The 17,016-nt window shown below is 43.5% G+C and overlaps 2 protein-coding genes across 2 annotated transcripts in view; one reads left to right on the top strand and one right to left on the bottom strand.

The window, feature by feature from the left end:
- COL4A2 (collagen type IV alpha 2 chain) overlaps positions 1-10,926 on the bottom strand; it is a 273,847-nt gene extending 262,921 nt beyond the window's left edge. Inside the window, exon 1 of the mRNA XM_040336208.1 lies at positions 10,770-10,926. The gene's annotated coding sequence lies outside the window, so the exon portion shown is untranslated. The remainder of the gene's footprint in view (positions 1-10,769) is intronic.
- An 86-nt stretch (positions 10,927-11,012) lies between these two features.
- COL4A1 (collagen type IV alpha 1 chain) overlaps positions 11,013-17,016 on the top strand; it is a 195,373-nt gene continuing 189,369 nt past the window's right edge. Inside the window, exon 1 of the mRNA XM_040336209.1 lies at positions 11,013-11,197. Within this exon, the coding sequence (XP_040192143.1) occupies positions 11,129-11,197 (69 nt within the window). The 5' untranslated portion in view covers positions 11,013-11,128. The remainder of the gene's footprint in view (positions 11,198-17,016) is intronic.

Raw genomic sequence — 17,016 nt, 5'->3', positions numbered from 1 at the left:
TTCTTATTGATTGAGACCTTGCAACCATGCAAATCATCTCGGCAGTCTGAGACCCTTGCAACACATGACCCTTACAAAATGCAAAAAAAAAAAAAAAAAAAACGCAAAAAGTTAAAAAATATATAAAACGCAAAAAAAAAAAAAAAATATTGCCACCACGTAATCTCAGCCCAGCAACCTGACACCTGTTGAGACCGTTGCAACGATGCAAAATTCGTCTCCACAGCCTGACACCCTTGTTAAGACCCTTGCAAACGCAATACCGTCTTAGCAGCCCCACACTCATCGAGTCTTGCAACCACACTAAATCGTCTCAGCAGTCTGACACCCTTGTTAAGACCCTTGCAACACATGACCCTTACAAAACAAAAAAAAAAAAAAAAAAAAAAAAAAAAAAAAAAAATAAAAAAAAAAAAAACGCAAAAAAAAAAAAAAAAAAAACGCAAAAAGAAATATAAAAGTGCAGAAAAAAAAAATAATTGCCACCACACAATCTCAGCCCCGCAACCTGACACCTGTTAAGACCGTTGCAACGGCGCAAAATTCGTCTTCGCAGCCTGACACCCTTGTTGAGACCCTTGCAAACGCAATACCGTCTCAGCAGCCCCCCACTCATGGAGACTCTGGCAAGCACAGAAAATTGTCTCAGCAGCCTGACACCCTTGCAAACGCAATACCGTCTCAGCAGCCCCACACTCATGGAGACTCTTGCATGCACGCAAAATTTGTCTCCGCAGCCTGACACCCTTGTTGAGACCCTTGCAAACGCAATACCGTGTCAGCAGCCCCACACTCATGGAGACTCTTGCAAGCACACAAAATTGTCTCAGCAGCCTGATACCCTTGTTAAGACCCTTGCAACACATGACCCTTACAAAACGCAAAAAAAAAAAAAAAAATATGCAAAAAAAAAAAAATTGTCACCACACAATCTCGGCCCAGCAACCTGACACCTCTTGAGACCATTGCAACCATGCAAAATCGTCTCAGCAGCCTCAGAACCATTGTTGAGATCCTTGCAAACGCAATACCGTCTCAGCAGCCCTACACTCATCAAGACTCTTGCAACCACACAATACCATCTCAGTAGCCTCACACCATTGTTGAGACCCATGCAAACGCAATACCATCTCAGCAGCCCTACACTCATCAAGTCCCTTGCAACCACGCAATACCGTCTCAGCAGCCTCACACCATTGTTGAGACCCTCGCAAACGCAATACCGTCTCAGCAGCCCCACACTCATCAAGACCCTTGCAACCACACAATACCGTCTCAGCAGCCTTACACCATAGTTCAGACCCTTGCAAACGCAATACCGTCTCAGCAGCCCCACACTCATCAAGGCCCTTGCAACCACGGAATACCGTCTCAGCAGCCTCACACCATAGTTCAGACCCTTGCAAACACAATACCGTCTCAGCAGCCCCACACTCATCAAGACTCTTGCAACCACGCAATACTGTCTTGAGCAACCTCCCACTCGTCAAAGACCTTTGTGACCATACAGTCTCGCCCCAGCAACCTGGCATTCATTGAGACCCTTGCAGCCAGACAAATCATCTTTGGCCTCATGTACACTGCTGTTGGTAAAAAAAAAAAAAAAAAAATGGGTTCAGACGGATGTTCAGAGGCATTCGAAACGCATTCGAAACGCCAATGCCTGTAACAGCTTGTAAACACTGCCAGATGCGGTAACTCATGTTTACCAGCGTTTCATTCACAGTTGTTTTCATAAAAAATTAAAATAAAGGGGAATATTGTCTCAGCAACTTGACACTCATTTGAGACCCTTGCTAAATGTAATATCATCTCAGCTACCTCACACCCTTCTAGACCTTTGCAACCACACAATCTCATCTCAGCAACCTGACACCCGTTCAGACCTTTGCAGCCATACAAAGTCATCTTAGCAACCTGACACTCATTTGAGACCATTGCAAATGCAATATCGTCTCAGCAACCTGACACTCATTTAGACCCTTGCAGCCATACAAAGTTGTCTCAGCGGCCGACACTCATTTGAGACCATTGCAAAACGCAACATCGTCTCAGCAACCCCTCACTTGTTGAGACTTGTGCAACCACACCATTCCATCTCAAAACAAACCTCATAATCATTGACACCTTTGCAACCATGCAATATCGTCTCAGCAAACGACTGAGACCCTTGCAACCACCAATACCATCAAACCTTCATACTCAAGGCCCCTGCCACCACACAATATCGTCCCAGCAACCTGACACTCACTGACACCCTTGCAACCGCACAATATTGTCTGCAGTAGTATAAAACACTTAGCGGCACGCACCTACGTGCAAACCCGAATACAAACTAAACTTGCAAACACACCTCAGTGACAAACAATCAGCCACACAAACACACAGTGGCACCCAGTTGGCCATTCATCTTCAGTGGCACGCGGGCCACTCATCTTTTCTCAGTTTTTTCCCTGCGGTTAGTTCAGGTTTTCATCCAGCACCAGCGAGTGCACGTTGGCCTGCGAGTGCATGTATATTGTCTTGTTGAGCACCTGTGTATTGTCTTGATTTTCTCACACCAATGCAAGATCCAGTCCAAGTTCTCAAACTAGACCAAGCATCAGTAGCAGACTTAGCTATGTGGGACAACTTCCCCACCTGATAGAACATCATTTCAATCTTCATCCCGGCAGTGTCAGCCGAGCCACCAAAGGCTTTTGCAGCCATTTTTTAGGCCGCCACTGGTTCTCCAAACCTTGGCCCCCAGAAATTCTCTTAAATTTTTGCTTCACCCAGTCTTCATCACGCCTCGTGCTGCACCCCATCGTGGCAGCTGCCCAGGTCTGGGACCACACTTGAACAGGACAGACACTGTTCTTCACCACAGACAATCAGGCCACAGCCGACATCATCAATTAAGATAGATCTAAGTCACTCCCCATCACTTCCTGCGCAGGCTCGCGCAGCTGTCACTCTGTCACCAGTTAATATCTTATGTAGACCTTTTCCAGGCAAATGCAGCAGCTGATGCGCTTTCCTATTCCAACCTTGGAATGTATGTTTTTTCCAGCAAGAGCCTGGAGCCGACCCAACAACTATCCCTGTCCCACCATGGACATTGCTGACGATGGACTGAAGTCGCATCTCGCCAACGCAATCCAACTTATTAACCACTCCTTGGCACGCAACACACTGAAGGCCTATCGCACTGCTTGGAACACTAATCGCAAATTTTTGGCCCCTTGCCCCGAAGCAGCAGTTGGACACATCCTAGCCTTCATATCGTATTGCCACATGCAGCTGACCATTTCTCAATACTATCACGCCATATCTAGATGGCATCCAGCATTTCCTGTCCCTGCAGGACCCCAGTAAACCGTCAGTATTCTCGAGCCCATGCAGTCAAGTCCCTCCTACAGGGCATACAGAAGCACCAACCTGTAGTCAGTGGCAAGCACCTACCTTTCAAGAGTCCCCTCTTTAGGGACATGTCTAAAATCCTTACTCGTTCCCTGTTTAGCGCTTTGCCCAGTCTAGTCACCCAACAGCCATCTACCAGGCCTTCTACGGTTCCCTACAACCTAGTGAATTTAGTCAGCGGCTCCGGCAGTCACACACTGCTCCGACGCCACCCGACTCGCTTTCGAACCACTACACTCTCACAGTCTGCAAACGCAACAAACCAGCCCCTGGGGTTGACATCAACCTGTTTCAGACTGACAACGCCTGACGCCCAGTGACGGTGTTCGACCCACTACTGCTCCATCTACCCAGCCAATCTGATGGTAGCTCGTTGCTACCCTTTCTAAACCAGCTCCCTGAGTGTCAGCCAGTGTGTCAAGCATGTCAGAATCCTCCTAAGTAACTTGGGCTTCAAACCCCAGTCAGTTCTCTGGACATTCTTTCCGAATTGGAGCAGTCTCAGTTGCCTCCCAACAGGGAGTACCAGACTACGTAATCAAGATACCAGGCTGATGGAAGTCTCCTTGTTTTGCCACATACATCCCAAATCCTCATGAAGGAATGGCACAAGCCTTTACCAAGCTGGCTCAATAAATACAAGAAATCAATATAAACTATTTCCCTATCTGAGTCTTTTGCCCCCTTTTCTTGGCATACTGACCAGACCACCAAGGCACACTTCAGGTCTATTTATGTTGTAAGTCTTGTCGCGTGTTTATGTGATCCACATCTCTCTCGGTCAGAGGGTAACGACCATAAATAAGAAGGCCAGTATGGTGGCCTGAGTTTATGGGAGGAGCCCGGAGGGTATTTAAGCAGCCCACTCACACATGCTCTTTGTCGGTTCAGTGTGCGGTACTACACGTCACTGGGCCGACTCTTTCCAGCTCACCTCATGTCCGTGAGTCTGCACATTCAATCGCATTCGACACCCTCCCGCCCTTCCCTTTTTCAGGGCACTTCTCAGCATGTCCTTCTTCAATTAACTACCCATTACTTACCTTGGGTATGCCCCCTTTTCTTGGCATACTGACCAGACCACCAAGGCACACTTCAGGTCTATTTATGTTGTAAGTCTTGTCGCGTGTTTATGTGATCCACATCTCTCTCGGTCAGAGGGTAACGACCATAAACAAAGTTTGTCTTACATTTTCAGACAGAAGATCATCTTCATAATGTTCTTTCAGCCATCTGTCCGCAGTCCAATCAGCCCCTTTATCTATGGCATATCTATGCTGCTATTTCTTGCAGTTCCAGTTCATTTTGCAGAATGGATTCTACCACTCTCATCAATCTGCCATTGAAATAGGCCCTAAGGTCCCCTAACATCACTGCGTGGCTATACACCACTTATAAGCTGTTAGCTATCTTGTCAAGAGAATCCTGGTCTCCTGCTGGAATATGCTGGAATAACCTTTTTGTTTCCCCCTCTAAGTCCTGCCTGCTGAGCAGGTGAGATCACATATGAGTGGACCAGGGCCCACAATATCTTTACCCAGTCCCCCAAATTTTGACTTGACCCTCTGTACTTGGGTAATTGTTGCAGCAGGAATCCTGCCAGGGTTACTATTGCACGGGCGGTAGGTTGCCAAAGGGAAGCATCCCTTTGGAGTAGTAATGCTGTGTCTCTCCCATTGACATTGTCTGATATTGCCAATCCTGTTAATAGACACCATTTTTAGCAAAATAGGTAATTGGTTGTATGATCAGATTGGGGGTAACTTACAGTTTTCTAAACAGGTGTAAAGCTAGAAGCAACAATGTTACACAGGTTAAAGATGTTAAAAAACATGCATGTGCAAAGCTAGAAGCATTAACACAATGCAGATTCAAGATGTTTAAAAACATGCATACACTACTAAATAATGAAAAGGTTCAGGGTAGAAAAAAAGATTCTTCATAGCAATGTTTCTCTGACAGGGTAACATATGGCAGCATAGCATAGGCTCTATCAGAATTTGTAACTACAGAAAGTTAAGCTGAGGGTCACTGTAAAATAGTTCATAAGCTACTTGTGACTATACTCATAAACAGCACACCTCTCAGTAAATTCCAGGGTAGCTATGGTAACACAGGTGATCAGCTGTGTGGATCACAATCCCAAGAACAAAGCGTCAACCCATTGCAACTGCATCACTCTAGACTCCACACAGTAGCTGGGTCTTCTTGAGGCGCTGCCTGCTTGCCAGTTCTGACAGTGGAGGGCCACTCACATGGCTGCAGAGCATGTGACCAGGCTACTTCTGCCTCATCCAGTGTGACCTCACTGAGCTGCTGTGGGAGGGAATCTGAGGGACTTATCGTCTCTAGGTGTGCCCCAGGAGCCTAGGAAGTTGTGGAAAATGGAGATAAAGAGATCTGTGCACACATCTAATCAGGGTAAATAAATGAGTGCTTTGCTACAGTATTGTAATATAATTGTATGTAATAAGTGTCACATTGAGTAAAACAAACATTTATTTATTCATAAAGCCAATTATTGAAATAAAGCACTAGTGAAGACACAGTACTACACACAGTACACTGTGTGCATACTCTTGACCATTAAATATATAATGTAACCTTTAAAGGTTTTGATTGATTAAATTGATTAGTGGGGTTTGCAGGCGGTCTAAACTTTCAAAAGTAAAACAAACATAAGAACATACATCAAAAACTGCCTGATGTTGCCTTTATAATACAACAAACTGGTTTACTTTACTGGATGACTTCCAGCCATGTTCAATAAAAAAATACTTTAATGGCCACTTATGCCCTCTCTTTGTACAAGTGCATGGCAGGTGGGCAGGTCTTAGTTATAAGGGCAGTGAAGTCAAACCTCTGGTAAAAAAATTTAAACCAGTTTCAGAGGAGCACACTAAGAGGAGCTTTATCATATTTAGGATATATGGGCAGCATAGTGGCTTAGTCACTGGTTTGATCCCTGGTCAGGATGCTATCTGCATAGAGTGTTTGTGTTTGTTCCAGGTAATCCCATTTCCTCTCACACTCAAAAAGACATGCTAGTAGGTTAATTGGCTCATGGACCCTACTATTGGTGTATCAATGCGAGACCTTAGATTTGTAAGCTTCTTGAGGGCAGCGACTGATGTAAGTGTTCGGTATGTAAAGCACTTGGTACATTTTGACACTACAGTATATAAATATATGTAATAATGTTCTCAGACAGGACTTTTAAAAATGCAAAACTGATAACAAATTTACTTTAAAGTGGAGGTTCACCCAAAAAGTTAATTTTTAACATTAGATTGAGGCTCGTTTTGTCAAGGGGAATCGGGTGTTTTTTTTTCAAATCGAAGCTGTACTTACCGTTTTAGATATAGATCTTCTCTGCCGCTTCCGGGTATGGGCTGCGGGACTGGGCGTTCCTATTTGATTGACAGTCTTCCGACAGGCTTCCGACGGTCGCATACATCGCGTCACGATTTTCCGAAAGTAGCCAAACGTCGGTGCGCAGGCGCCGTATAGAACCGCACCGACGTTCGGCTTCTTTCGGCTACTCGTGACGCTATGTATGCGACCGTCGGAAGCCTGTCGGAAGCCTGTCAATCAAATAGGAACGCCCAGTCCCGAAGACCATACCCGGAAGCGGCGGAGAAGATCTATCTCTAAAACGGTAAGTACTGCTTCGATTAAAAAAAACACACCAGATTCCCCTTGACAAAATGAGCATCAATCTAATGTTAAAAAATTTTTTTCAGGTGAACTCCCGCTTTAAAGTGGGACTCTATACAGGAAGAGAAAGTGTTAGGATTGCTGTCAGTTTTTTTTGCTGCCTGTTCCCTCCTGGGAAGGTTTCTGCTCACTTAAAGCGGAGGTCCGCCCACCCCTGCAAAAATTAAAAGACAGCAGCTACACATATTGCGGCCGCTGACTTTTAATAATATGTCACTTACCTGTCCTGGAGTCCAGCGATGTCGGCACCGCAGCTTATGTTTCCATCAGCTGTCGGGTGCTGCCGTCATCATTGCCAGTGAGGAAACCCAGTAGTGAAGCACTACGGCTTCACGCCGGGTCCCTACTGTGTATGCGCGAGGCACCGCTGCGCTCTCCTATGGGCCCGACGGTGGGGGAAGGAGAAGGGAGCTGAGCTGCTGACGTAATGCGCCGCAGCACGGTCCCTGTCTCCTGGAAGTAGGGACAGCATATCTGTCAAAGACGGGTATCTGTTCCCCCCTTTCCCCTCCGAAAGGTGCCAAATGCACTATGGGGGGGGGGGGGGACAGAAGACAAATGAGTAGAAGTTTCACTTTTGGGTGGAACTACGCTTTAAAGCCTAAATCAGGTCAACTTTTTTTTTTTTTAGCTGTGTATAGAGTGGGAAAAATTATTGTCGGGGTTCTATTTCTTTTGGGTGGAACTACGCTTTAAAGCCTAAATCAGGTCAACTTTTTATTTTTTTTAGATGTGAGTGGGAACAATTATTGTCAGGGTTCTATTTCTGTCTGTGTCCCCCTTTGGGGAAATCGTCCCCTTATTTCCTGTCTCAGTGATGCCCTTACAAGAAATGGGGCATGAGCATGTCACTGGGTAAATAAAAAAAAAACAATGTCAGTTCTAGCCCTATTAAAAATGCTGGAGACAAGAAGTGAGCAGAAATCTCTCAAAAAGGAATACAGACAGCAATAAAAGCCTGACAAAGGCTCTAATTCTTCTCTATTTGTGGTTGACATTGGGATTTACTACCTGAGGCAGAATATATGCCAGTCCAAAAAAAGATAGCATAACAAAAACTGACACACTCTTCACCTTTATTCTAGAAAGTAAAGAAAGTAATTATTCCTTTAAAGCCTTCACTGTAGTCTCATCACTTCCTGTCTCAGTGACCACACAGGAAGGGAGGAGATATCTCCCCAATTTGGACACCGACAAGAATAAAGACCTGATGGGTTCTAGCCCTTCTCCACTCTATCTAAAGCTAAAGTAAAAACGTTGGCTTTACATTTAAATTTAAAATATTGTGCATGAAAATTGTTTTTCTAATAAGGATAACAATAAATATAATAATATATAGCTGCACAAACCCTTATGTTCTTTCACTCCACTCTGAAACTCATGTATAGGGTAGAGGGCTTTAAATATCATTCTAATGGTGGCCATATATGCTTTGATAAATGATCAATTTACTTTTCCAATCAATTTCTCCTGATAGGAATAATCAATCAATAGCTGAATCTGACCTAAAACAAGTCTAAATTAGTTATGCCTATTTGATTGTTTGCCAATTCAATCAAAATGATTGGAATCATACATTTATGGTCAACAACCCATTCAAGGAAGTTATTGATCGCCCCTTAATTGTCTCTCATAATCTGATTGATAAATACGATTTAATTCATGAACAAAGTATGTCAGTGCTACTGTTTGACGCAGCATGCAACATGATTGATATTTTTCTGCTCTGGCTGATTGACTCAGTTTGATTAAATCTGATCGAAATCAAGTCTACACCGATTGTAAGTAAAGTTATGAATCATTGATTGTTTGCCAATTTGATCGAATCGCACATCAATTGGATAATAATATTGAAGCATATATGGCAACCATAACATGATATTTCCAGATTACTCATCTGACAGCATCATCACAGTGGGGTAGATTCAAAGAGCAATTGCGCCTGCGTAACCATAGTTACGCAGCGCAATTGCTTACTTGCGCCGGCGTTACGAATGCTCCTGATTCAGGAACCTCGTTACGCCGACGGCAGCCTAAGATATGACTAGCATAAGGCTCTTATGCCAGTCATATCGTAGGCTGCATTCTTACGTTGACCGATAGGGGGCGTTCCCGTTGTGGTCAGCGTATAGTATGCAAATTGCATACTAATGCCGATTCACAACCCTACGCGAGCCCTGCGTACGCAGTTTACGTCGTTTGCGTACGTCGGGTTTCGCGTAAGGCTGCTCCTGCTAATAGCAGGGGCAGCCAATGTTACGTATACCCGTCGTTCCCGCGTTGCGAAGTTTAAATTTTACGTCGTTTGCGTAAGTGAATCGTGAATGGCGCTGGATGCCATTCACGTTCACTTTGAAGCAAATGACGTCCTTGCGACGTCATTTGCCGCAATGCACGTCGGGAAAGTTTCCCGACGGAGCATGCGCACTACGTTCGGCGCGGGAACGCGCCTAATTTAAATGATCCACGCCCCCTACGGGATCATTTAAATTACGCGCCCTTACGCCGGGAAGTTTTCCGGAGCGCACACGCAATTTACGGAGCTACTGCTCCGTGAATCGCGCGTAGCGCAGGAAATTTACGGAGGCGCAGTGGCAAAACGGTGCGCTGCGCCTCCGTAAAAAAAGGGGCAAAGCTACCTGAATCTACCCCAGTATTCTTATATTTTGTAAATCAGCTTAGTAATAATGCAGCACCTATCACAAGTATATAACACTAGGAATACATATATATTAATACATTCTTTATAGTCACAAATGCTCTCTTTCGTTCTCCCCCCCTTTTTTTGGGGGGGGGGGGGGGGACCGGAAACCACCATATAGTAAAGGAAGGCAGTATCGAGCTGCCTTTTAAGTGTCAAAACATGTTAAATGTTATATGTAAAGAAAAAATGTAATAAAGAAGAGATTAAACAAAAAAAATCACCTATCTGGGGCATCAGGGATGCCACTAGGCATCAGGACCAGTTTATATTATGCCATTATTAAACTGCATTGTTGGAAATAGTAGTGCTGGATGCATGTTTGCTATCATATAGAAAGGTGCCATCTTTTCACCGTCTTATCTAACTTCAGCACTTCTTATCAGCTGTTGTGCTGTTTAGTATCTACTCACTACCAGTCTTCTTTATATCACTGCATCTATGTCACAGCAGTAACGCTTAGTGTTACTAGTTATACATGCAATCATTAACCAGTATAAACTATGATCAGGGTCAGACAAGTAAAACTTTCCCGGTTCCCATCATCATTAGTATTAGTCATTACCACTACATAAACACCTATTTCTCTATATAACACAATAGGCTCAATTCACGAAGCTAAAACACTGTTATTTTCTCTATTAGATTGTAAGCTCTCATGAGCAGGACCCTCCTAGCCCTCTTGTTTTGAATTGCATTGTTACTGTAATGTCTCCTTTTATATTCAAAAGTGCTCTGCAAACTGTATCTATATAACTCTTGAATATTATTATTATAATAATAATAGTTTTCAAAAAAATGGCAGTTATTTGAGATTTGAAAATGACAGTTACATGGGTGAAATAAAGATTCTTATCCCTATGTTAAAGCTTTGTGAATTGAGTATAGGAAACTCTATGATCAGTGTAAAGAGCCCTCTCTGTCGCCCAATCTCCCCCCCATCACTCACCAGCAGCAGTGTGCGCCTCTCATATCAGTGCGGACCGTACAAAGTATCCGGATCTGCTCTAAGCTGTCACCTATGTGTACACCGTCCGTGTGCTGAGGACTTGTGCACTGCACAGGCAAACAGGATGAATTGAGCCTCATTGAAGATCCTCTGTGTGTGCTGGGTGGGGGTTTGGTGGGTGGAGTGTCAAGCACCATCAGACTGCAAACTTTCTTCAAAGCTCACTTCATGTTCAGTTTTTGCTTCAGGGAACATTGAAGAGATGGTGGCACATCACACTCCAGCACAATAAGAAGGATACAAGCTGAAGTGATTGCATTGTGTATTGTGAGTGCACAGGACATCACCGGCGCTGGACCATGAACTGGAATCTGCTGGCTGTACTGCTTCTCCTCCTGCAAGGGTTCATCAGTAGCACCCAATCTGCGGTGAGTGTACACTGTAACCCCATCACATTACATCTATAACCCTTATAGAAACACTGAGCATCACACATCACCGCTACCACATTTCTACTACAGCCAAAACTTGTCCTAAAGATTTAACTGTTAGTGCAAATCAAAAAAGTATCATAGGGACACTAATACCCACTACTAGCACCGTGGGCACTGATACCAAACGGATCTTATAGAACGTTTTGCATGAACTGATCGCCAGGGCAATGTGCAGATGTATAAGTATTCTTGGTCACTGACAGCCATTAGATGTTTGTCAGTTTTTACATTATTTATTGTTCTCCCCTTTAGGCTGACCATACACTATACAATCTAACTGTACAATCTCCTTTATGGTGCCCATAGACGGACCGATTTTATATATCATTACATTGATGATTGATTTATTGTCTGTAAGAAAAATGTGTCTTTTTGATAGTTAATAGATGTCTGATTCTGAAAAGAATTGTTAAATCATGTGAATGTACAGTATATATGTAAAGCTTTACGTAAACTGATGACGCTTTATAAGTACTGTACCTATAACGAATAAATAAATCAGAAAGTTGCGTGTATGGCCAACCTTATGACCTACCATCAACGATGTATTCTAAAGCCTCATACACACTATTCAATTTTCTGCAGATTTTTGCCTTCAGATTTACAAAAAACATGTAGTGTAAGGGCCTGACTGATTTACAAATTGAAACTTTTAAGGTTTGACCTCATATTATATGGTTTGGGGAAATCTGAAGACAGAAATCTGCAGAATGTGTAGTGTATTGCCAGCTTTAGATTGTAAGCTGTCACAAGCAGGAGCCTCCTACCACTCTTGACTTGAATTGCATTGAAACTCTCACTTTGTAAAGTGCTGTGCAAACTGTTGGTGGTATATAAATTAATCATAATAATAATAATAATAGCTCATCTTGTGATAAGGAAAGTGTCTGACATAAAGAAATAGCTCTAACTGATGTAGCAAATGTTCCAATAACTTCAATATTTTGCTTGTTTTAGAATCCCTCACCCTTTTGTTACATGGGCACAATGATGGATGGTCAAGGGCAATACTATCTCATCAGATCAGAGTACATGGCATACAATTGCACACATTTATATTCTATCACAGAAAGGGGACATTTGCATTTACTGTAACTCAGTTTTTATTTCTAGTATTTTTTCATCAATTGGCAGCCGAATTCTAGCCACACACATCTATAAAAAGTGGAACTGCAGCAAAATTGATTGTGACCAGCACAATTCAGATGTTATCTCTTATGATTAGTGTCCTGGGTCCGGAAATATGACATTTTCATTCATGCCTTATACCAGTGGTTCTCAACCTGGGGGTCGGGACCCCCTTGGGGGTCGAATAATGATTTGCAAGGGGTCACCAAATCCTGGCCTGTTTCTGAAGCCCACAACGCTCTCCCAGCCTTTTCTCGCTGTTCCTAGAGCCCGCGGCCGCCCACTCAGCCTCTTTGAAGCCGCCCATTCAGTTCACGGCATGGCTGGGGTGGCAGAGACTAGAAGTCTTAAATAATTTTACTGTTAGGGGTCACCACAATTTGTGAAATGTTATCAAGGGGTCATGACACTAGAAAGGTTGAGAACCACTGCCTTATACAATACAACAAGCCAGTTCTTGTTTTAATATATTGCAGGGGTTATGTTGTTCACCCCTCCCTTTCCTCCCCTTTACCCGCATTCATTCACAAAAAACGTGTTATCTTTTCAAGGCATCCTGTGAATGGACAAGAGAAGAGGAGGGGCCACGGTACAAGAAAATCAGATGGCCGTACATCAGCTATTTCCAAGTTTACTTATTCGTTCATAAAAGAAATACAGAAGAGATGAATGGAGACCTAAACATTCATCTTTTGTGCTTTTCTTTTTGTGTTTACTTGCTTTTATGAACAAATAAAGAAGGAGTTTGTAAATAGGTGCTGTGCGGTCATCCAGTATGTATAGCAGTTGTCAGCAAACAAGCTGGACGGGCACCTGACTAAGAGCAGGCATGCGTGGGCCAAATTGGAGCGACACATTGCTTTCTTTTATTTGTATGGAAGAGGAGGGAGCCTTGACCATTCACAGCACACCTTGGGCCAGATTCAGAAAGATCTGCGGATCTTTTTCCTGCGTAATCTCATTTACGTTACGCCGGCGCAAGTTTTTCAGGCAAGTGCTTTATTCACAAAGCACTTGCCTGTAAAGTTGGGCCGGCGTAGCGTAAATCCCCCGGCGGAATTCAAATTCCGCGGGTAGGGGGCGCTAACATTTAAATCAAGCATGTCCCCACGCTGAACGAACTGTGCATGCGCCGGCCGCGACTGAATCCCAGTGCGCATGCTCCAAATGACGTCGGCAAATCGGCATGCTTTCGACGTGAACGTAAATTACGTCCATCCTTATTCGCGAACGACTTACGCAAACAAAGTAAAATTTGAAAACTCAGCGCGGGAACGACGGCCATACTTAACATTAGCTACGCCTCATATAGCAGGGGTAACTATACGCCGGAAAAAGCCAAGCGCAAACGACGTAAAAAAAAAAGCGGCGGGCGGTCGTTCATTTCTGAATTGGCGTAACTCCTCATTTGCATATTCCTCGCGTAATAATATGCAAGCGCCACCTAGCGGCCGGCCTGGAATTGCAGCCTAAGATCCGGCGGTGTAAGTCACTTACACCTGTCGAATCTTAGGGATATCTATGCGTAACCTCATTCTATGAATCAGGAGCATAGATACGACGGCCGGACTCAGAGATACGACGGCGTATTAGGAGATACGCCGTCATATCTCTTTTCTGAATCCGGCCCCTTGTATTTAGTAAACAGGATATAGGGTGTTCTGTGAATGGAGGAGAGGGAACGGCATTTAAAACGACAGGATCTCTTAAATGTATGAGAACCAAAGCAGTTGTAGCCAAATGCTGTAAGTTCAGCACTGGCTGTTGTATTTGATACACTACTAAATGAATCAAACAATAAACAAATGTGAACATTTTACACCCCATGACAAGAGGTAACATTTTTTGCCCTAAGAATTTTAAGCGATATTTGTGGCAAGAGGTCAATTTTAAGGTTAGTGGTCCTTTAATTATGCAATGTAGATTTAATTAATTCCGATCAGTGCTAATAGGCTCACAACTTTCAGTGTAGCACCAGATCAGTAGGTTTGCACTGTTGATAATTTGACCGCTTGTTGCTATTGCAGCCAGTTCACATCTGGTTAAGTACTAGTTTTCATAAATCTGAACTCCAGGCATGATCATTATTGGATGCTTACATTGATCCAGCTTGGACTGATGTAAGTAACCATATCTCATACATGAAGGACTACTGTGGAAGGTAACCATCATTGTAGTAGTCGCCATTACTAAAGTGATCACCACAATCTTCTAGGTCCTGTGCTGAGTGGCTTCCCTTTTGCATAGTGACCACAGGGTGTGGCTCACTCGCCACTATTGACAGAATGCCTTGTATGTATTGCTTTAATGAACACAAGTCATCCTCCGTATTAAGCAATGCAGAGTTCAGGGGTTAGTGATAAGTAATGCAGAGTTCAGAGGTCAGTCGTAAGTAATGTAGAGTTCAGGGGTTAGTGATAATAATGCAGAGTTTAGAGGTCAGTATTAAGGAATGCAGAGTTCAGGGGTTAGTTATAAGCAATGCAGAGTTTAGAGGTCAGTAGTAAGTAATGCAGAGTTCAGGGGTTAGTTATAAGTAATGCAGAGTTTAGAGGTCATTAGTTGGTAATGCAGAGTTCAGGGGTTAGTGATAAGTAATGCAGAGTTTAGAGGTCAGTATTAAGTAATGCAGAGTTCAGGGGTTAGTTATAAGTAATGCAGAGTTCGGGGGTTAGTTATAAGTAATGCAGAGTTTAGAGGTCAGTAGTAAGGAATGCAGAGTTCAGGGGTTAGTTATAAGCAATGCAGAGTTTAGAGGTCAGTAGTAAGGAATGCAGAGTTCGGGGGTTAGTTATAAGCAATGCAGAGTTTAGAGGTCAGTAGTAAGTAATGCAGAGTTCAGGGGTTAGTTATAAGTAATGCAGAGTTTAGAGGTCAGTAGTTGGTAATGCAGAGTTCAGGGGTTAGTGATAAGTAATGCAGAGTTTAGAGGTCAGTAGTAAGTAATGCAGAGTTCAGGGGTTAGTGATAAGTGATGCAGAGTTTAGAGGTCAGTAATATGTAACACAAAGGTCAGTAGTAAGTAACGCAGGGGCCAGGAATAAGTAACAAAGAGTTCAGAGGCTTATATTATGTAGCGCAGAGTGCCTGAGTCAGGAGTAAGTGATGCAGAGGCCAGGCATAAGTAATGCAGACTTGACAAAAAAGTAGTGTGTTGCATTGAATGCAGGGCTTGGATGTAACACAGAGTTCAGAGGCCAGTAGTATGCTGTGCAGAGCTCAGAGGACAATAGTAAATAATGCAGGGGTCGGTAGTATGTAAGCAGAGTTTACAGGTCAATAGTATGTAGCTCGAAGTGCAGGGATCAGTAGAATGCAATGCACAGTGCAGAGGTCTGGAGTAAGTAACAGGGTGCAGGGGGTCAAGAGCAGTGGTCTCCAAACTTCGGCCCAGGGGCCAGATGTGCCCCTTTGCTTGCTTTTATCCAATCTTTGGGGCAATATTTTATCCACTGAAATCAACAATGGGGCAATGTGGCGCCCCCCCCCCCACAGGGCCCAAGAAAATCCAAAATCCATCCCAATGACACCAACAATATGGTGCAATCTACCCCCAATGACACCAAATATGGGGCGCAAATGCTCCCACTGACACTAAAGATGCGGCATTGTTTTTTCTCAGTGATGTTGGTGTCATTGGGATGGATTTTGGATTTTCTTGGGCCCTGTGGGGGGGGGGGGGGGCGCCACATTGCCCCATTGTTGATTTCAGTGGATAAAATATGATGTTGGGACCTTTTCTTCTCTCAATGGCCACAGTCCGTGCCCCCCTAAAGTCTGAAGGACAGACCCTGGTGAAGAGTAACTGATACAGATTGCCAAGGTCTGTAGTATGTAAAGCAGAGTTGCGAGGTAGCTGAAAACTGCGGATTACTCTTATAACTGCCAGCCCGGCACTGCCAGCCCGGCACTGCCAGCCCAGCACCCTTATGCAACCTACTTGTGCCCTGACCCTGAAAAGCAATTGACAGGTAGATCAAGATCAATAGGTTGCAGAACCCCCTATGATATGTATAACACATTATTCCATTACAGTTTCTGGATATTACAACAGAAGCTGGGAGGAAGCGTTATCAGCCCTGTTCTCATCAAGTCTTATAATAACCTATCTGGCCAGCCTATTGTAGGCGTTTGCCAAAAGTCAGATAGTGGAGTTTCCTCTGCATGCTTTGCATAAATAAGGACTGCTTGCATTCATCCTTAATGTCATCATTGGCTAGTCATCGTGTCTTTGTAACAAATGCCTTTACTGGGAATTTTAGTAGTGATGTATGAAATCTGAAGAAAAAGTTTCCCATAGAATCCAAAATAATCCAGTGATTTTTGTCAAAGATGACCAAACATTGTTGAGCTATTGTTTCAGATTTCATAAATATATCCTGTACTAAAGCAGGGCTAATTGATCAGAAGTGCCGGAAAGAAAACTAAACCTATGATAGACAAAATACTAATTTTAATAAAAAAAAAAAAAAAAAAAAAAGAAACTGGGCATTTAATCGGTTGCTTAGGACAAAAGCCTCACACGTTTTTTTGCTCAACTTTTCATAAGTCAGCTTATGTTAACCGTCTTCTGCTCATCCACATTCCAATGGTCAAGAAGTGAACAGATGAAACAAAGATCTCTA

The sequence above is a fragment of the Rana temporaria genome, chromosome 2 (genome assembly GCF_905171775.1).
Source record: "Rana temporaria chromosome 2, aRanTem1.1, whole genome shotgun sequence".
In the NCBI taxonomy this organism is placed as follows: domain Eukaryota; kingdom Metazoa; phylum Chordata; class Amphibia; order Anura; family Ranidae; genus Rana; species Rana temporaria.
The sequence above is the reverse complement of the archived record's forward strand: the minus strand, read 5'-3'. Positions and strand labels throughout refer to the sequence as shown.